The sequence below is a fragment of the Pteropus medius genome, unplaced genomic scaffold, assembly GCF_902729225.1.
Source record: "Pteropus medius unplaced genomic scaffold, Ma_sr-lr_union100, whole genome shotgun sequence".
Lineage (NCBI taxonomy): Eukaryota > Metazoa > Chordata > Mammalia > Chiroptera > Pteropodidae > Pteropus > Pteropus medius.
The window spans coordinates 1,336,182-1,357,741 of NW_024340692.1; the positions used below are offsets into that span (position 1 = coordinate 1,336,182).

At 40.5% G+C, this 21,560-nt stretch overlaps 1 protein-coding gene and 1 pseudogene across 7 annotated transcripts in view; both read left to right on the forward strand.

Annotated features, from left to right (window-relative positions):
• The window catches only part of SLC24A2 (solute carrier family 24 member 2), a 209,346-nt gene that overhangs the window by 175,599 nt on the left and 12,187 nt on the right, over window positions 1-21,560 (forward strand). For 4 of the 7 annotated variants that reach the window (XM_039869301.1, XM_039869427.1, XM_039869359.1 and 1 more), the window contains 2 exons: window positions 2,210-2,328; window positions 18,915-19,058. In XM_039869301.1, the coding sequence (XP_039725235.1) occupies window positions 2,210-2,328; window positions 18,915-19,058 (263 nt within the window). Of the gene's footprint in view, window positions 1-2,209; window positions 2,329-18,914; window positions 19,059-19,238; window positions 19,675-21,560 lie in introns of those variants that run through there. The other 3 variants (XM_039869352.1, XM_039869494.1, XM_039869531.1) reach the window with 2 other exon arrangements.
• LOC120592604 (uncharacterized) lies at window positions 3,337-3,455 on the forward strand (annotated as a pseudogene).

Sequence of the window (21,560 nt, forward strand, 5' to 3'; positions counted from 1 at the left end):
TCCATGAGGAGATAAAATACATAACTCCAAGGATCCTTCCAGGGTCTCTGAACAACTTTCTAACTAAAAAATAGTGTGTATCCAAAACCCTTGCTTTTCAAAGGAAGTTCAGATATATTTTCACATTTTCTTTGGTGATGAGACCTCAGGCCGGCATGTAAAAGCACTTCATAAGCTAAGACATGCATATTAGGTTAGATATCATGCCTGAAAAGTTGTTTCTTCTCATCTGTTCACATCTTTTCTTGGACATCTTAACTCCACTTTGGTACCCAGTATCCTGTGTTGTTAGAGTCAAGTTTGGCTATTTCAGGCTAATCCTAAAGTTGTATTACTTCAGCCAATAAGCTCCTCCAAATAGAGTTTTTATATTTCCCCAGGTACATAGTATTTTTTTAGTTTAAATAACTGAACCAAGCATGCTAGGATAAACTGGCATTTCCACACACAAGAGAATATCACATTGTCACTACTGAAAACATGAAAAGATCAAATAAATTTGACTTTCTATGGTTTTCCAAATATAAATATATTTATGTCTCTATATTCCACAACAAAATACATAAATAAACTTAAATACTTTCCTATGATTTTTGAAATTTGGTCACTTCAAGCACAACAATTTTTATGTAACTCTCAAATTATTTTCCAGTGAATTTTTCCAGTGACATAAATTTTAGTTCTTCTGAAGTTGCTAGAGGAAAAAAGCATATTTTGATACTCTGTGAGTGGCCTAATACTGCTCCTATCTCATACTGATGAGCATGCTGGTACTCCTGGTGACCCTGACACTGAACTACACAGCTTCATTGTCTCCTGAAAGTCAAGACTTGGCCTAGCTCAGCCAGAGGGCCTAGGAGCCTTTTAACTTCCCTCCCCCTGAAGTCATGGCAGACTCTGCTGGTGCCTGACCACTGATCACCTGGAGATGTTCCTATGAGCCCTAAAATAAACAAATCTAGTTCAAGGCAGGTACCATTATGAGGATCACAATAGCTTATGTTTCTTACTTGCTTGCTCTGTACCAGGCACTGTGCTAAGTGCTTTGTATGCATTTTATTATTTAATCTTTACAGACAGACCCTTTGATTGTGTTATTGTTATTGTTGTTTTTGTTAGTAATTGTAATAGTAGCAGTAGTAGCAATAGCAGTAGTAGCAGTGGTACTATTGTCATTATCACCCCAATTTTACAGATGAGGAAACTGAATCTTGGAGAAGTTAAGTCGCTTGCTAACAGTCACACAGCATAAGTCGTAGAGCCAAAGTATGAACCCAATCTATCCAAAATGCCTAGTGTCAAAGAGCTCCAGTACTTCACCATTACCCTGGACTCACTTCTCAATGTCCAGAAGAAAACTTGCATCTGCACTTGCTGACCCATAACGTCACTGTATCCAAATGTCTCCTTCAGGAATGATACAGCCTTTGTCTCCATTACTTGTTCATCTCCCCCTTGCCTTGCCTGCAATAAGATGCCCAAGTGTGGAATGTGCTGAGTAGCATTCTCCAGGCATTTTGTTTCCCAAACCTACCCTCCCCATGGCCACCGAGGCACTGGCAGAGCCTGAGATAATTAGAGCTGGAAGCAATAGGCCTTGGAGATCAACCGGTTGAATCCCCCTCATCTCACAGATAAGGATCCTGAAATCCAAAGGAAGGAGTGGACTTGCCTAAGGTGACAGCCTGATATGGTAGAGCAGAGCCTAGGACCCATGTCTCCTGATACCCAATATCCTTTCTAAAATGTAGTACAAAAGAAAAGATCCAGCTATAAATACAAAAGAGAGAGAGAGAATGAGAGAGAGAGAGAGAGAGAGAGATCCTGGGTGTAAACAATAGTGTGTAGACTGGGTATGGTGTGGCTAATAAACATCTGTGTTCCTGTTTTTGAATGGCTAGATGGTAAATTTGCCTAGTCTAGAGAACACTTACCAGGGGAGCTGAGAGGCCACTCAAGTTAGGACATCAGGCCAGAGTGAGAAGTCAGAGAGCTACTAAACAGAGCTGGAGGGCCAAGTGTGCCAAAAAAGCATGGAGAAAATGGTAGAAATTCTTTGCCTTTTGTCGAAACCCCAGCCCTGGGCCTTATCACCCTCAGAGACCACTATCTTCTTCCTTGGTCCAACATTTTAGGATATTCTTTCCAATAGGCTCTTACTCCATTAACTCCATTTGCTTTCTTTGTGTGTGTCCAAATTATGTCACAGAAAAAATCGAGCTTCCAAACAGCACTAGCACGGAAGTCGAAATGACGCCATCCAGCAATGCTTCAGAACCTGTACAAAATGGAAATCTCTCCCACAGCATTGAAGCTGCGGAATCCCAGGTATGGCGTTTTTCATTGCCCTTCTTGGCTACTGTTTTTTGATATCCTAACAGAGCAGTACAGACTCTACATTCTCCTTGGAAGCCCCAGCTGCCAGCAAGGGCAGACACAGGTAGAGTCTTATTCGTCCTTGTGTGTTTTTCCCAGCACCAGCCCGGGGCACCACATGTATCAAGCTCTAAATTTATTGAATAAATACACATATTCTCCAAATCACTATTTCTCTGGGTGAGGTTGGAAGACTCATACATCAAATCTCCCATGGATAAAATTGCAGATCTGGCCGTACCCCAGACTTGATGAAACAGAATATCTTGGAAGCAGCACCCAGGAATCAGCATTTTTAATTAGCTTCCTAGGTGGTTCTTGATGCATGGTAAAGTTTGATAGCTGCTGTGGTCTAATCTTTGCTTTGTGTCTTGAAGGTAAGGGTTAAGTAACAGAGAAACCACAGCCATCACACCTCGGTAAGCTTGGTTTGGCCTTTCCATCCCTACAGCTGAAATTAATCAATACTGTCCAGTCCTATCCAACCTTCAGTGGTGCAAGCAATGGATAGCTGTTTGACCTAATAGTTATAACACTTAACATTTACATGTACTATGTGCCACAGATTCGGTACTAGGCACTTTACATATGCTATCACCTTTAAAACTGATAGCCAAAGGTATCGTCATTTAGTATCTCCATTTTATAGTTGAGAAAGCTAAAGTTTAGCAAGATGAAGTAGTTCATCAGGATTACCTAACTTGTAGTTAGTAGAGCTGAGATTTGATTTCAGGTCAGTCTAAATATAGCGCCTGTACTGTTTGCACCACACAACTCTACCTCACAGTTACTCCAAAAAGTAGGCAGAAAAAAAAAGTAGGTGGTACTTGTTAGACTTCTGGATCTCATCCTGATCAAGTAAACCAGAATTTCTAGAGCATAGCACCCCAAACTTGCACTTTAATCAGGTATTGTAGGTCAGTTTTTCTCAAACTTTAATGTGTTAAAATTCAAATTCCAGTCTACGGCCACGCCACCCTGAACAAGCCCGATCCCGTCTGATCTCGGAAGCTAAGAAGGGTCAGGCTTGGTTAGTACTTGGATAGGAGACCACCTAGGAAAACCAGGTGCTGTAGGTGTAAAAAATAAAAAAAAAAAATTGTAAAATGACAAGGTCCTTGCAATCTATGAAGTCAACCAAGGATTGCCTCGCCTAAAAAAAAAAATCAAATTCTGATTTGTCAGGTGTTAAGTGGGGCCCAGAGCCTATAATTCCAAGAAACGTGCAGGTGATTCCAATGCTGCTGGTCCAAGGACTACACTGCATACCACTACCCTAATGTCTGAGATCCACTTTGCTAGATAGAATTTTCCCAATAAGCTGAAAAGTTACACAGTGCCCACTCAAATTCTCTCATCTATCCAGACAACAGTGAGTCTATCCCAGCATTCTCTTCTCCTTTACACCAGAATACACTTTATAGCAGAGGGAGTCTGCTCTTCTTAGAAAAAACATGCTAATTGTTGCCTGTTGCCATTATTCCCTGAAGGAATATGCAAGGAAAGTTTCTTCATATAAAGCAAAGAATAAAGATGTTGAGCACTTTTTCACTGGACATGTGTATGTCTCTTATAGAAAGCTACCTATTCAGATCTTTTGTGCATTTTTTAATCAGGTTTTTGTTTTCTGCAAGTTTTTTGCTATATGAGTTCCTTATATATTTTGGGTATTAACCCCTTCTCAAATATATGGTTTGCAAATATTGTCTCCAGTTCCATAGATTGCCTTTTCATTTTGTTGATTGTTTCCTTTGCTGTGCTTTTCACAGTGTAAACATATAATAAGTCATCATATTGTATACCTTAAATATATAGGATTTTTTATTTGTCAATTATACCTCGCTAAAGCTGGAAAAAATAAAAAACTAAAGGAAAGGATAAAGAAATGGTTGCATTTTCTGCCCTGTCTCCTCTGCCATCTGGGCTCTTGCCCACCTGCCCAGAGCCTTGTGTCCCCCTTCGAGGGTGAGCTGGCAGAGTAGTTTATGTCCACATGGATAAGCAGCATGTGGCAGCAGGAGGCAGGCCCCAAGGACATCTGGTTGCCCTTGTGGATGGCATAGTCACAGGTGTGCAGAGGGCAGCCTAGTCTCTGTGCCTCTCCATCTGGCAGGCAGAGGGATGTCTGTGCCCCGCACAAGGGAGCACCTTGCTTCAGGGGAGTAAGAGAGTCCCAACTGATCCCTCTCTGAGCAGAGTTGTGCCCCCAGGGAACTGCCAGAGGAAGAATTTGACCCTAGCAAGGGAAAGTATAAAAGCTTCACAGAAGACATAACATTTGAGCTGGGTATTGATGGGTGAGTAGGAGTTTGTATCTCAGAGAAGGAGATGGCTGAGATGACAACATGTGCAAAGATGTAAAACCTTAAGAGGGTGATTCACGTTTAGTGATTGGTAAGAAGGCCAGTCAGACTGGAAACTAAAATATAACATGAGGAGTGAGGACAGAGCTACCAGAAAAGGTAAATTGGGCTGAAATTCTTCAACTGTTCAATCAGAAAAATCCTAGTGTTCATCTAATATGTGTCAGGCCATGCACTGGGCACTGGATCTGCCCACAGCATCTAACAGAGCAGAAATACTGCAACTACAAACCAAGACATAACTCTAGATGGCCATAAGGACCATGCAGAAAATAAAGCATGATGGTGTGAAGGAGGATAAGTGGAGAGGCTCCTTTAGGTTGGCAGATGAGGGAAGGCTACACTAAGAAAGCGGCGTTTGGACTGAAGGTGAACTTCAAGGAGCCAGCCAAGGGAACAGCACCCACAGAGGCAGAAACGAGTGTGGCTTGTTTGAGGAACAGGAAAGTCAGTGTGGCTGGAGAGTGGGGAGAGAAGGGACAGAGGATGGTGGCAATGAGGTCAGACAGGATGGCCGAGCAGACCTGGCCCACGTTATCAACTATGATAAGGAAGTTGACTTCTTTCTAGGGCAACAATAAGCTATTGGAGGTTCCCAGATGTGATCTGCACTTGTAAAAGTTCCTTGGGCTGCAGTGTGGAGATTAGATTGGGGACAAGAGGTTATATAGCAAGAGTGGGGCAAAGAGGTCGCTGCAAGAGTTGAGCTGATGGTGGCACAGACCAGTGCAATGGAAGTGGGGTAAGGAGAAGTATGTGGATCGTGAAGGGCACGATAGGTACCGCCAGGTGGTCCGAATTTCCCCTCGGTGGGAAAAGGGAGCCACAGAGGGTTTAAAGGGAGCAGGGGCAGTGGCAGATTTGTGTGATAGGAAGATAGCTCTTTCAGAAAGTTCCAGAAGGGGCCACATTGGAAGAAGACTGGTTACAGGACGGCGAAGTAAGAGCTTGTTGGTTCAAGGATCGGCAAACTAGGTTCGTGGCCAAATCTGGCTTGCAGCCTGTTCCTGTACAACCCATGGGACAAGAATGTTTTTACATCTTTAAAGGTTTGGGGATTTTTTTTTGGTTTTTTTTAAGCAGCAGCATATGTGACAGAGACCATATGGATCACAAAGCCTAAAATATTTACTATCTGGCCCTTTACAGAAAAAGTATGCCCACTCCTAGTTTAGACCATCTGCATTCTTTCAAAAAAAAAAAAGAAAGGAAGAAAGAAAAAAAGATGAGGAAGCTCTTCCTGTACTGATATGGAATTATCTTCAATATGTGCTGTTAAGTGAAAAAGGCAACATGCCAAATTACATCCAGTATACTATATTTGCGTGGGAGAGGGTGAGGAGGAAAATAACATATAAGCCATTGCTTGGCATGCTATTGAAGAAACTGGTCATGCTGCTTACCTGCAGAACAGGGGTCTGGGTAGTGACCCAGATGGAGGAAGGGAGGGAGATATTCAGTATGCAGCCTTCTGTAGCTTTTGAATTTTGAACAAGTCCACTGTATTACTTTTTCAGAAAAAAATGCGACGACAACAAAAATAATAGTGGATTAAATTAAAACTGAAGCAGTAAGTTTAGTGATTTAAGAGCAGAGACTTTGGAGACAGACTCCATGAATTCAATTCCAAGATCTGCTACTTACAAGCTGTGTAACTTCGGATAAGTTACTTAGTCTCTCTGTTCTCCATTTTCCTTCCTTGCAAAAAGGATAATAACAGCACCTATCTTGTAGCATTGTGGAGAGTAAGCATTGCATAGGTGTTTGCTGTTGTTAGCAATACTTAGTAAAACTTTTTTAAAAATGGCTATCAAGATCCAGATGACAAGGCCTTAGACCAAGTTTTGGCTGTGATGTGGATGGCAGTGGCTGGATTTAGAGCTGTTTCTAAATTGAAAAGATTTGGTAATAAATTGGTCATAGAGGACAAACAAGAAAAGAAAGTTGTAGATAATGCTGAGGTATCCAGGCTGGGAAGACTGGGCGACAGTGTAAATTAGGGCCATGATTCCAGAGTTAGAAAAAGATGTGACGTTAGAATGCTCAGGCCACCCAAAGCACAGTTTCATAGAAATGATTCAATGTCTTTTTATTGTGTTATATTTCTTCCCCAGTTATATTTTTATCAAGCTATGTACAGAAAGAGGTGTGCATTTCAACTTTCTTAATAAAAATGTTGAGCACCATGCTAGTATTCTCCTGAGAGGTTAGCCTGTTTCATGTAATTAACCTGCTGTTTTAAAAACCCTATTTACAAGTGAACTAATTTTACATTGACACTTTATTATTGAGCACTTTCTTCAGTACAGGCTTTGCATTGGCAATGAAGAGCATTTAAAAATGTTCTTTCTTACAGAGGAAGCCCCTTTGCAGGAGGCCTTTGCATCATCTGTGTATTCTGTGGAACCTAGAAAATATTTGACTTTTTTAATGGCTCAGTGCTAATGATCTTCTTCCAATAACACAGTATTGTCGATTCTAACACAGAGAGAGCTGATCTGAGCTGCCACTGAGAATTTACCAGCCTTTCAAATTTTCAATGTTGAAGATTTATCCAGGTTTGAAAGTCAATTCAAAGAAATATTGTCTCCCAGATCCAGCATTTTCATATACTTTAATTCTGCCAGTCTAGGCAATGGCCAGGTGATTGCACATGGCCGACTTGCTCCATGAAGCTGTCTGCCTTGCTGCATCATCATTCTCGAAGCCACATCTTGGTCCTCAATTCAGGACACATCGAAACCCTCATGGTGAGAGGGTAGAAGGGGAAATGGCTTACAAATGTCTTGGATTCTGAAATCTGAAAATCTAACTTTTTTTTAAGTTAGTTGTTTCCTACATTTTCAGGTATTGCGAGACGGCTTTTTATATGTTGCAGCTTTTATTTTATTTCATCTCTAAAATTTCTCTCTGCCTTTAGGGAGATCAGAATTGTGCTGGCTTTGGTTAAGAGTTGCCCAGACACACCAGTGGACAAACAGATTTCTATAAGAAGAAGAGAGAAATACATATATACAAACATAGACAGATGATAGACAGACAGATAATAGACGATAGATAGGTAGATGATAGATGATAGATAGGTAGATGATAGATGATGATTAGATAGATCGATAGAAGAGAGACAGATGTGTGTAAATGTGTAAAATGCAGGCTTTTTTTGTTTTCTCACTTTCAACTTAAATATCACCTTACCATGTTAAGGCCTTCTTATTTCCCTTTGGGAATTCATCTCTGGCTTATTTTTCCCCAGTCTAGCATTGGTCTTTACCTAAACTCAGTAAAGTTTTTAAGATCTGTTTTCATAAAGCCTCATAGGTGCTAATAAAACTGTTTGAGTATTATGTGACTAAGTAACAGATGAGTAGGGAAAGATGATGGAAGTGATTGTGATTTTAGACATCTCTAAAAAAATAAAATGCATAAAGATATCTCTCTTCTATTAAATTTGGATCTCTGAGGGTTGTAAAAATGTATCCTTATCAAGGACAGCAGTTTGTTATGGGTTATTGTTGTTTAAAATTAGAGCTATGATTTTAGAGCTCCTTAGAGAGACTTCATAATAAACGTTAGTCAAAAACGTTAGCTCTGATAGGGGTTTCAAGATTATCTAAGCAGATGGTACCTAGAATCCATATGATTCTTTCTTCCTAAACTATTACCTTTAGTTAGGAAATGTTTACATTTTTCACTGTGGTGAGGTTTAACAGAGGGTTCGTGAACCTCAAACCCTACTATTATGTAAAAAGCAAGTATCTTTTTCTAAATGATTACGGTTTAATGACCAGGTCCACCATTTTGAAAGCTTAAAAACAGCCAAGGATCACATATCCCCCTATTAATGAGATTATTCAATCTCTTGGAACATCAGTGAAACATAATAGGATTCTGGCACCCAAGTAATGGAGGCTTTGGTGGAAAGTGGGGATGTGTCTCTATGTATGACACTACCAGGGCACAGAGACAGTGCAGAGGAGAGAGGCCAAGGCCTAATGGTGAAAGAAGAGAATATCCAAAGATTCTCCATCCCACCTAAGTTTTCAAGACCTAAGCCATGTTAGATCTATGACTGCCTTTGAAAAGAAACTCATTAATATCAGAGAAAACCCACTATAAACTATAAAACAAGCAAAAAGAAAAAAACTCACAAAAGTTATGGTATCTTACCAATCAAACCTTAGCACATGGTTTCATTTCTGGAGGAGATAATATTTTTTTCTTTCAATTAATGCCTATATTTTTTAAGGAAAAGGCTCCGTTTCTATATCTGACAATCTGGACAGAATTTACCAACTGCTTAAAATGCACTCAAAGGCCTTGTGAACAAATTTAAAAATAAAATAAATATAGATCTGACTCGAGTTTCTGCCTAAATTTGAATATTGACAAAAAATTATAAATTCAAGAAGAATTTTACCATTAATAATACCATTTGTCATTGTGCTTTCTGAAAGATTTTGAAAAATGTCTATTAACCATTCACATAAGATACATTAATGGCTAGTAATGAAAAGGAAAAAACTCCATTACCACCCTGAAAAAAGGACTGACATTAGTATTACTATTCCTGTGAGTAATTCTAATCCAATGAAATGAAATGAGAATTTTTTTTATAGTTCTCCATTTGCTTTTATGTTAGTGAATCTTTTATGATTTGTATCAACAGGATTTACAAAGCCCGTGAAAACTACACAAAACCAATTTACAATAGCAATACAGAAAGAAATCCATTTTGTCAGTGGGTTGCACGTCAGCATTATTTGGGCAAAATGCAAAGTGAAGGAAAGCAATTGCATTTCACCAGACTCTCCAAATGCCATTTTATATTATAATAAACGATTTCTTGGCTTCTTAGAAAACTTAGGTCCAGGCAGCTTCATCACTCACAGCAAAATATTTTGAGACCTTGGTTTCAATTCAAAGTCATGTCAAAGCAAATTAAGTTTTCAGATTGTCATTGCTTAGTGAAACCGTTATCATTTTGTTTTTAATATGCTACATTCTTGGTGCGAGTTTTTTTTTCCAACTATATGTGAAAAAAAAATCATATGATAGTAATATAAGGGGAGTGAATTATTTCCTGCCAGTAGGCGAGCAGAGATTTATCACTTTTTCAAAACTCTGTTTGCTACTTAAATGTTAGCTCTGTTGGTTCAGCTTGTCCACACAGAAGGCAAGACAAATGTCTCAGATGTTGCTACCTCCAAACGAGATGGTTTTTGAGTTACTTCTTTTGGACTAATCTCTCAAGTGACAGAAACATAGAAGATAAGAAAGGGTGGAGAGAATGAGGGATATCAGCAAAAAAGACAAATGTAAAGATGTGGAGAAACTAAGAGATTTTTCTGAGACTCAATAAAGAATGAGTGAAAAAAAAAAGGCATTTTAAAAATAAATTAAGCAAGTGAACCCAATGATTTATTTTCAAAGCCCCCAAAAAATCTATTCCAAATGAAGTCTTTAAAAAAGATAAATATGGTATTTTGTTATGGCAGCCTAGCAGACTAATATGCTGACCATATGGATATTTACCTTTTTATCTTATTTCTTTTGTACCAAAGCACTGTTGTGACTTAAGCTTACAAGATGGAAAGCACTGTATGGTATGTTTCTTGGGAGGCACCTTCCACTTGCCAAACAGTTGTTGATTTCAGAGCCTTTCACTATTTTAAATTGTGACTGCATTTTGGGGATTTTACCTTTGAGAGTTCTGACTCTACTATTGTGTTTAGCTCTGTGCAAAACACAGAATCAAGGTGTTACAATATCATGAGTCTCGTTGTCTGTTTGGAAATTTTGTTTCTGATAGAAAGTTTACTTACAGCTTATTTACTGAAGTAAAATAGCATTTTCTCTTTAGGGCTGTGGAATTTCCCTTTCATATTATTTACAAGGGCCTTCTATTTAGTCATCTTACCAAAGAAGAAAATAAATTAGATTGTTGACATGACTACAGTCGATGAATGCTCAATTAATGTTAGATGAATGGATAGATGGAGGAACAAAATTATCGCAGTTTCCACTTCCATATCGAATAATTGAATTATAAAATTTTATTGCTGGGAGTATCATAATTCACCTAGTCAAACTCCTTTCTCACGGATGTCTTTGAAGAAATCGTTTCCCTAAATACTTATTAAAAAACAATAATCATAACTAATAATCATTGAGTGTTTACTATGTGCCAAACACTGTTCTATGGGCTTTTTATGGATTATCTGTAAAAGAACATTCTGGAGCAGAAGTGGGTCTTTGTCTATGATTCCCTTCTTCAATATTCCCTTCATTAAGTAAGGCACTTTCAAGATTTCTTCTCTCCCTGGGAGACTCCCACACATGCACTGTACAGGCACACACACCTTTTCACCAGTTCCCAAGGAAACCTAATTGGAAAAGTAAAACATGGCATCACTGTCAAAGAGAGTATTTTTAATGCTTCAATAATAAAAGAGGTAGGAGAGCAGATAGTCCTGTTTAAAGACGATGCTGTATTGTTGTGCATATTCTTCCACTGAGGTTCTATTTGCCTTTGCACACTGAATGCTGGAGTCTGGAAATAACCCACCTCCTATTTCAGTCCCTGCTAAAGTTAGCCTTAGGAAAGTTTATTATTGTAAAGGGCTTAATCCATCTTCTACAATATCCCTTTGACATTCATTTTAGAGGTAGCCAGTGCAGGATTATCCACGGTTATGGGAATCGGAGGTGACATCAAGCAATGAAATACACATAAAATCTCAAGGCTTCATTTTGGCCATTGGTTTATTTGGTTGCCACCTCCCCCGACATCAAGCCTGGGATAAATTTCTGTACTTTTTCCTTAGACGGAGATGCTAAAGAACAAGTCTTTCTTCTTCCTCTCTGTATTTAAAGTCCTGACATTCCTTGATATGGGCACTCACATTTCATTTTTAAATTTGTACCTGGCACTTTGGAAATATCACAGAAGGAGGTAGAGGAGAGAAGAGGATATCACAATGGCTCCTCCCATCCACACCCACTCAAATTTGCCCTTTATTTCCCCTTCAAAGATGCCCTGGATGTTACAACAAAAATGCCATAGACTATACAGCTTATGAACACCAGGAATTTATTTCTCATAGTTCTGGAGTCTGAGAGGTCCAAAGATCAAGTGCCAGGTGACAGCTTGCTTCCTGGTTCATAGATGGAAGTTTTTTCATTGGGTCCTCACATGGCAGAAGGGGCAACTAAGAAACAGATGTTTCTGGTCAACTTTTTCTAGAACTATGGACCATCCAAACCACCAAAATTAGTTCTAAGCTCAATAAAATCTAGCAAAATTATGTCAATTAAATGCTCAGTGTTTGCTATAACTAGCATTTTTTTGGTTGAATAGGTCAAATTTATTACAAAATAAAGCTGAGAAGCCTGCTGTAATTGGGCATAAAACACATTCATACCTATTTTTTAGGAACAAGGAAGGGGGCAGTGTGGAATGGGGAAAGAGCGCCGAGCTGGGAGTGAGTGGGGGTTCTCTCATGAGAGTCCTCGCACTGTGACCTTGCTTCAGTATGTCACTTCATCTCAGGGCCTCATCTGTCAATGAATCAGGGCTTTTCAACTCCGAAAATCTGGGGCTCTTTCTCTTGGTGCCTAAAACTTCCATTCTAAATGATCGCAGAGGTCTATGGTTACGATTTGTCTTTCCTGATCTGTCGGTGTCTATACCAGGAATTGAATGACGAGTTCTTGGGTAGGAAGGGGGTCCAACATTAAAGCATTCCATGGGACAGAGTTCTGCCTCACAATGACATGGTTTTTAAGGACTGCTGGGGCATAACGGGCACTGAGATACACCAGGACCAGATGCCTCACAGATTGCATGTAGTATATGTTCTTTGACTATTTCAGCATTTCCATTGATTTGCCTAAGGTCACACAGCTAGTAGGTCACAAGATGAGATTGATAGCACAGAGGAAGAGAATTAACATTTATTGATCTCCTGGTCTCTAACAGGCACTGTGCATCCTACAATTGCCTGCGTTGCTGTCCCCAGTCTATAGATGAATGCCTCTCACATAGTCTAGACATTTCACGTTTTATTAGTGCCTTTTTAAAAACTTTGTTGAGTATGACATTTTTAATATTCTTGATTCACCTATTCGACTTCATTTCTTAGGCTCAGCAATACCTGTATGGATCTCTAGTCCCACTCTTAGCCCCTCTGGGCCCTGTTGGTGATTCTTAGCATACACCATACTCCGGGAGCTTTTCTCCATTTGGTCATTCCATATGGGCATCTATGTGGCTGAACAACATGGAGATATAAACTGGTTTCTTTCTACAGATATAAAACATATAAGCAGCAACAACAAATATGTTAAAGACCATTCTCTTTAAGTAGAAATACAAATTGCTTAAAATCTTGACCTTCACCCAACTTGACCATGGCCCAGTGTTTTAGAGAAAATGAATTGTATTTTTACATGCATATTTAAGTGCTGGCATTTTAGTTTATCCAGCATCATGCCACATTGAAGGGGCTCCCTCAATGAGAAGAGGTGGCACTCCTGAATGCTGAAGTGTATGGTCCTTCTCTAGGGGGATAGAGAAGCGAGAATTTTACTTCCAGCCTGAATCAAACCCCAGCTGAGCTGAGATCTAGGCAGATCCAGGTGATCCTCTGAGATTGCTCCTTGTGAACTAGAGACGAAATGTTATTACCAATCAATAATACTGAACTCGAAGGTGGCCTATTTTCAGATGCCTCTGGGTTTTCATTTTAATTCTCTGATAGAAGAGATTTCATTAAAGTGGGCTCACCTTCACACTGAAATCTTGCACAGTGCCCTTCACAGACAAGAATAAGATATTGGGTTGCTTCCAAGAAATAATTTTCTGGCTTTAGAGGTAACCTCTGGACTGATGAGTCTGGCTCAGGCCCCTCCACTGCAGATCTAATGTTTATTGTGGGGCAAACCATCCATACCAGGCACAAGTAGAAACAGTGTAAGATGCACATACAAAGAAGCTGAACAGATTCTCCTTATCTTAGGCTACAAACAGACAGGCTTCTGCTACTCCTCCCATTCACTAGGTAAATAAAAATCTTAAGTTGATTGCTCCAGAGACCTCCTGATAGAAGCTAACTGACCTCTGGAACTGTCCTCTTCTATCTGTAGGTGTTGTGAGAGCCAGACCTCCAGATACCCATCTTCGGTATTGGAAAATGAATCTTAGAAGGTAGTTTTCCATTTTTCACAAGTGGTCACTTAGAATAACGTCTCCTTCTGCCCCACCTCTTTGCTAAAGTTATCCTCAAAATTCTGTTAGACCGCTGAAGGGCTTTAGTTTTAGGTCTGCCCTCACCTTTTTGAAAAAGATTTGAGGTCGCTTGCAAAAATACACATGATGAAAAACGATAAAATGAATAGTTTTGAGAGAATTCAGCAGAGGATGGAAAGGAAAGGAAAAGAGTAAGACTGGAGTGAAGTGAGCACAGATTCCAGCACCTGATTGCCGGACAGGGGTTACAAATATAGCTCTGAAATCCCCAGCGCAAAGCAAAGGAAAAAATAGTATCATTTACCTGATTCATGGTATTTCTAAGATTTTTCAAAGTTTCTCAAAAGAAGCATGACTTCCTAGTGCTGAGAGTGAAAGATATTTCTCCCTAGACTCCTCATAAAGAGGGCACTGAATCAGGCAGGGTAAGGTTCCACTGTGAGCAACTAAAAACCCAAAGTAACTGTGGCTCGAATAAGATGGAATTTTAGTATAGGCAGTACAGGCAGCCCGGGGCTAGAATGGCTCTCAGTGGGTGTCAGGAACTCAGATTCTTTTATATTGTTTCTCCACTTCATGGCCTAAGGTAGCTGTTCAAGCCCTAACTAAAATGTCCCCATTCCAGCCAGTAGGAAGGGCGAAGGATTGGTGAAAGTCACACTTCCACCCGTTATAGATACATCCCAGAACTTACAGAGGATGTTTCTGATTACATTTCATTGGTCAGAACTTAATCATACGGCCCCACCTAGTTGCAAAAGAGGCTGAAAATGGAGTTTTTTTTCCAGGTCTAAGTAATGTGGGCTTTCTATCACTAAAGCAGGTGAACAGTATATTAGTTTGCCAGGACTGCTATAACAAAACATCTCAGACTGGGTGGCTTAAACAGCAGAAATTTATCTCCTCACAGTTCTGGTTTTCCTCTGAGGCCTCTCCTCTTGACTTATAGATGGCTTCCTTCTTGCTGTGTCCTGACATGGCCTTTTCTCTATGAGTGCAAATCCTTGATATATCTCTTTGTGTACCAATCTCCTCTTCTTATAAGGACACCAGTCATATTGTGTTAGGACCCACCCTAATGACCTCATGTTAACTTAATCACCTCTTTAAGGGCTCTATCCAAATGCAGTCACATTCTGAGGTCCTGGAGAGTAGGGCTTCAACATATGAATTTGGGGAGGACACAATTTAGTCCATAACAGGCAGAATAGATATTAGAGAACAAATAGTAGCTCTTGCCACATATTCTGCCAGCATCCCTGTAACTGGGTAAATAAGTTTTTTGGAGCCATTTGTTCTGTCTCCCCTTTTCAATCCAAGTCTCCTTGAAACTAAGAGTCCTAGAACCTAGTGCACTCACTCAGTGAGTACCTGCATGTGATGGTGGCTCCTGCCCAAAAGATCACAGCTGGAGCAAAGACTGGAAGCCAGGATTCCTGATTCTGTCATCTGCTCTTCCCACTATGCAACACTGATTCCTTCAAGGTCTGACAACTAGCACACCACTATGCGTTTCAGTCTCAGGTTTTCCGTATTAGAGATTGCAAAGCCCTAATGCAATAATTGCTGGCCCTGGTTCAGCACGATTCTGAGGCTTCTACAGAAATCTCAGCAGGTATCAAGTTATTTTAAACCCTTATATCAAAAGTACTTTGAAGTTTTTCTGAGTCACTTTGCATTGTTTTTGTTTTCTACAGACACGCCTCAGAAATTTTAGGATGTAAGGATAGGTTGTTGCAAGGTCAAAGGTAGGATGCCACAACTCCAGGAAAAGTTTGAAAATCAGTGCTCTAAACTCAGCAGCCTCTCCCGGGGCTAAGACTAATGAACATGCCAGCAGCCTCGGCTTGGGCAAAGGCAAACAGGCCCCAGACCTGGAACAGTATTTTTTTTTTTTCCACTTTTCTAACCAGTTTGCAAGCTGTCACCCGTTGAACCAGAGTGAGATTGCACTTGGCGAGAAAACAAAGAGAATTTCCCCTAAAATATGCTGACAGCCTTGCTCTCAGGACACTTCTCAAATCCACCCCAGGGTTCTAGGCTCTTGTACTTCTCTATGGTAGAACTCGTCCCCCAAGAGGCTGTGAAGTCCCCATGGGGAGCACGGTGTATATTGCCTAAGACACATTGTCTTCTCCTCGTCCATTTCTGCCCTAGCAACAGCCACCTCAAATGCCATTTTTGGAAGCCGTACAATATAGCTAATTGTTTGCATTGGACAGTAGTGTGTTTAGAGCTTATGCATCTAAACAGACAATTATTTTCTGCTATTTGCTAGTGGCATTGCCTGCCTGGTGACTTTGGCAGATGGAGAAAGGAGTTAATCCGTAGGTTATAAGCAGAAGGGTTATTGATGAAATGTCACCATCTGTTGGTGTCATTAAAATGATATGAGTCATAAAGAGTTGCTGTTATTTTTTTCTCTCTCTCTCACAAAAAGGTTAGCTTAGCGTTTAGAAGAAGTTACTATATTGCAAATGGTAGTGGGAGACTGGATGGGGTGGGAAGGGAGGAGAGTGTCAACCCTGGAAGGGGGAGAAGCCTTGATGAACTCAGCAGATCAGCTTGATGAGTCTTCAGGGAAGTGCTGGAATCCTCTGGCTGAATAAAACCACTTATCTCATATGAGACGGGTATTTATTCAGAAAGATGCAATGCCTCAACTCTCCCATGGCCCTCCCCATTTCCGAGACATCTACCGGGCTAGGAGGGAAAATTCATTCATTTGGGTTAAACAGAAACAATCATATCTAGAAAAGGACAGTTAAAATGCACTCGGGTCCTTATTCCTCATTGGCCTCATTACACAGATTATTCATGAAGCCGGCTGACACCTTGGGAAGCTATCTATCCCAACAGGGAAGGATATTCTCTACATCTGCTGCATCTCCTATGGGGAGATTGTGGTGGCTCAGAGTGGGAACCAGGGACAGCATGCCCACACTTCCATCAAGGATGGGAGCCCTCCGGATGGACCACACTGAATTGCATAGCAAAGGAGCCAGCTTTTGGTTTTGTTGACATAATTAGTTTTCTGGTTTCAATTTCATTGATTTCTGCTCTAATTTTTTATGGTTTTTTTTTTTCTTCTGCTTACTTTGGCTTTAATTTGCTCTCTTTTTTTCTAGTTTCCTAAGGTAGAAACTTATATTATCTATTTTCGATCTTTCGTCTTTTCCAACATATTGCACAGCAAAGGGATGGGGAGTGTGAGGAGTATTTAATGAGGATCTGGATGACCAAAATAAACTGCGCCAATTTCCTAATTCTTCCTTATTACCTAATCCTCTTAATTCCCTCATATTTGCTGTTCACAAACTATTTTACCCACTGCCAAGGACATATGCCCAAAGAGAGAGAAACTGTTATTACTAACCTTTTTCGGTATGGCTTAAGATTCCTTTTTAAATATTGTTATTATTTTTAATTTTAACTCCTGGAGAGAGAGTGTGGGTGATTGTGTAAACCACTACAAATCCTTCTGAAAGTACTAGGATTTAAATTATAAATAAATGAACATATCACTTCAATGAGTCGGGCCTCACACCCAGCCCTGCCTCTGGTTGAGTCCTTTTCCCCTATCCTGGCCCAAGCCTGTCCCACCTGCCAACTCCTTACGGAGAGAGGTGCTGATGGGAGTCAGTGCTGCTGCCTGAAATAGTGCATGATGCTGGAAGCAAGAGCCACGGCGGGCGGGAGCTTCATGAAGCCTATGTGGGTTATTTATATGGTCTCAAAAGGAAGAATCTTGCAAAAGTTCTTGTTGATATTTTTAGATCTGATGCTTGGTCCTGCTGCTGCACTTTCATTTTTAAACAAGCAGGGACAAGAGTGATAGATGCTGTCTGCAGGGCTGTTTTGGAGGCTCGGAGTGCCCATCTAACAGACTAATGGTCATCCTGCCAGGGCCCAGATTCCCCTTCTGTCTCTTCTAGCTCTGAGGCTTCAGAAGCTGCTGACTTCAGCAGGTGATGAATAAAACCTTGGCTGCTTGCTGCCAAGTCAGAACTATGACATTTACCCCCTGGCTCTGAGGCCCTGTGCAGTTGACACCCACAGGTTCAGTGTCTTGCTCTACTTCCCCGCTCTGTTTTTCTGAGAATGGGACATATGTTTGCATAATAAGCCTTTGGCTGGAAGTGAAATGGTTTAGAATTTAATGAGGTGATTAAATTGGTTAAAAAACTCACAGCCACACAGTAATCCTTGAGCTTAACTATTCCAAAGCCAGTGAAGGGAATTGAGTGTTGTTGCAGAATTGTTGGCTATGGTTACTTTTGTTTGCATGCTCAAAATCAGTGCTCTAAGAAAATTAATAAGTGAATAATTTTTTTAATTTTAATTTTTAAAAGATATCTCTTTCAAGGAATTCTGCGATGAATCCTGTGGCTTTGTCTTCAGGAGAAGGAAGAAGGGAGAAGGTGGGCATCAGGGTGTTTTCCTCTGCAAATGTGATTTCTCATAAAAAGTTCATGGATCATATCTATAGCCCACTGCAGTTGAATCATCAGTTCATTTGAGAAACTGAAGAGTATACAGGGAGGAAAAAGAAAGTTCTTAAGTCTTCATGGCTGGACAATGTGCTGTTTGTCCCTAGGACTCAGACTGTGGCAGATCGAGTTTTCTTACATTACAAACCTAAAAAACACATAAATGAAACTGCTTGAACAACCCCATAAAAGTCCTGCTGAAGCCTGCAGCTTCCCTCCCTTGCTTTGTGCTCTTGTGACCTGTGGACATCGTCATCATTTTTGTTTCTTTTTTTTTTTTAATTTATCTTCAATTTATATATATGTATATATTTCGTGACAGTGGTTAACAAAATCCAGTAAGTTTCAGGTGTACAATTTAACAATAAGGCATGTATATATGGCATTTTGTGTTCCCCTTCCATAGTGAGATTCCTTTCTGTCTCTCTCTTTCTATAGCAGACCACAGAAATGGGTGAGGATGAAGAGAGTCAGCCTCTCAGCCTGGCCTGGCCTTCCAACCCCCGAAAGCAAGTCACATTCCTAATTGTCCTCCCCATAGTGCTTCCTCTCTGGATTACCTTACCTGATGTTCGCAAACCTGTAAGTAAAGCGTTTTTGAATTGATTCCATGATATAACATTATGCATCGTCTGCTTCTATTTGTCTTAAAAAGAAAAGAGGTAACACATATACACACGTGTACGCTTACACATGCCTGAAATTTCTCTGGACACATCGGGTTACTGAATCTACATGACAAATCACTCCAAAACTTAACAGTGTGAAACAACCACCATTTTATGCTGCTTGTGGATCCTGTGGACCGGGAATTTGAATAAGGCACATTGGGGATGGCTTGTCTCTGCTCTGCCAGGCCTGGGGCCTCAGCTGGGAAGACTTCAATTGGTGAGAGTGATTCAGATGGCTGGGGGCTGGAATCTGGAGGCAAAGATGGTTCAAAGGCTAGACTCAGCTGTAATCGTCTACTGGAAAACCTAAAGGTGGCCTCACATGTGTTGTTAAACTAGGTTCTAAGGCCAGTGCCCCACGGGATGAAAGACCTAAAGAGAGATAAGGAGAAACAACTTTGCTTTTTATTATAGCCCTACACACATACTCATTCAACAAAAGTGTGTACCTACTGTGCATCAGACTCTGCCCAAGTATTTTCAATAAATCATTTTGTGGAATCTCAGGAAACAGCTAGTGTAAGAAGAAAATGATGATAGATAGATAGATAGATAGATAGATAGATAGATAGATAGATAGATAGATAGATAGGCATAAGTAGAAAGAAACTTAGGCACAAAGAAGTTAACTAACTCATGCCTGGTCACTTCCTAGGGGATGGAGCTGAGATTCAGATCCAGGTCCATGTGACCACACAGCTTGGGCTTCTCATATTTCATGATGCCAGAAGGTGGAAATCTGAAAACATCATTTCTAAAAGGATTTGGAATAGAATACTGGCACAATTTAACATAAGTCTTAAGAGTCCCATGATGATCCCACTTTCCTCACTTGAAAAAAGACAGAAGAAAAACTCTGTCTCATGAGCCTGGCCTATAAATAATCCAGCCTGGTGGGGAGCCATGTCTTGCCAAGATCAGGCCCGGTCAGGACTCCTGGCATTAGAGGTTTCCTATTAAAGGGTGCACGTGACAGATGTTGCTCACTTAAAGCAATGTTTAGGTTTCTTTATTCAAGCCACAATAACAGAACATCTGCTCTATGCAAAGGCCTGGCCTCCTGGAAACCTACAGCTAAATAACTGAAATGTGTTCAGTTTCTTCTTGACTCACATCACATGACATTTCCGAGATGTGCATGTTCACATGCGCTTGTTCACTCACTCGCTCTCTCTCTTTCTCTTTCTATTTCCATTGCTCTGTTTAGCCCTATGCTTTTGCTCAGCCCCAGGGAGGAAAATCAAAAAGACAGACACAATTTTCTACATCCCAAAAGCAGGCCTAATGTGGTACAGCCCAGAGTAGAGGACTAATTGAGAGGATGTCAGCACACGACCACTAAAGCAATCAAGAAAATGTACAGGAATGGGAGGAACATGCGAATAACTCAAGACCCTGGGCTCTCAGGGTTGAGTGGGGGACTCCTAGATAAAGGGCTGACAAAGTGCTCATCCTCTCCATGATCTGAGCTGGAAAGACAAGAAATCCATTCAAGATCAAAGTTCTTAACTAGCAATTTCTGGACAACAACCAAGACTCCACCGTGGCAGTAGTTAACCTGGATCATGACAGCTGTACTGGCTAAAGCTACAATTCCCAGGGGTACAAAGCAAGAAAATGCAGCTGTACATGACAGTCTCCTCTACAATATCTTTGACTGGTCATTCACTGTGCAGCATACCTTGAGAGCTAGCCCATGTAGCCTAGGCTAGGTTAGCCAGTGGGGCTTGCACTCACTGTGCTCCCAAGTGCCATCCCTGGGATGAATTGGATTTTTTCTGTCTTTTTCTGGATATACTATATGTTGTCTCAAGCAGAAATGAAACTCTCAGGTGGAACATTTGGTTGTTTTAGATTTCCTCAGCAAATATTTATTGAGTACCTATTATATGCCAAGTATCAAGCTTGTGCCTTAAAAGAGATATAAAGACACAAGAATCACAGTTTCCACCTGTAAGGAGCTCTGAACTTAGTAGAGGAAATGGAGCATACCCACGTATGACTGCAGAGCAAGACTGCACAGCTATATCAGTGAGAGGAGCCAGACTCGAACCTGAGTCTCCTAATTCCAGAGCATTCTCATTTTACCACGTCGATTGTGGTGGTTTTTGCCACGCAACTCACGAGCAGTACAATCTTCGGAAAGTCACTTCTCTACTCAGGACCTCATATTTTCTCCTCTGTGAAGTACAGGGTGGAAGATCTCTAGATTCCCCAGCAGCCATGACATTCTGTGATTAAGGAAAACATAAAGAGATAGCCATCAATACAATATTGCAAATTTAAGATGACTGTATAACCCAGTTTGCCCAGGATAGTCCCAATCTACTCTGAAAGCATACTGGTTTAAATGAATTACATGGTTTCCCTTAGATATATGAAATGCCAAATAAAAGAAAGCATGCCAATTGAT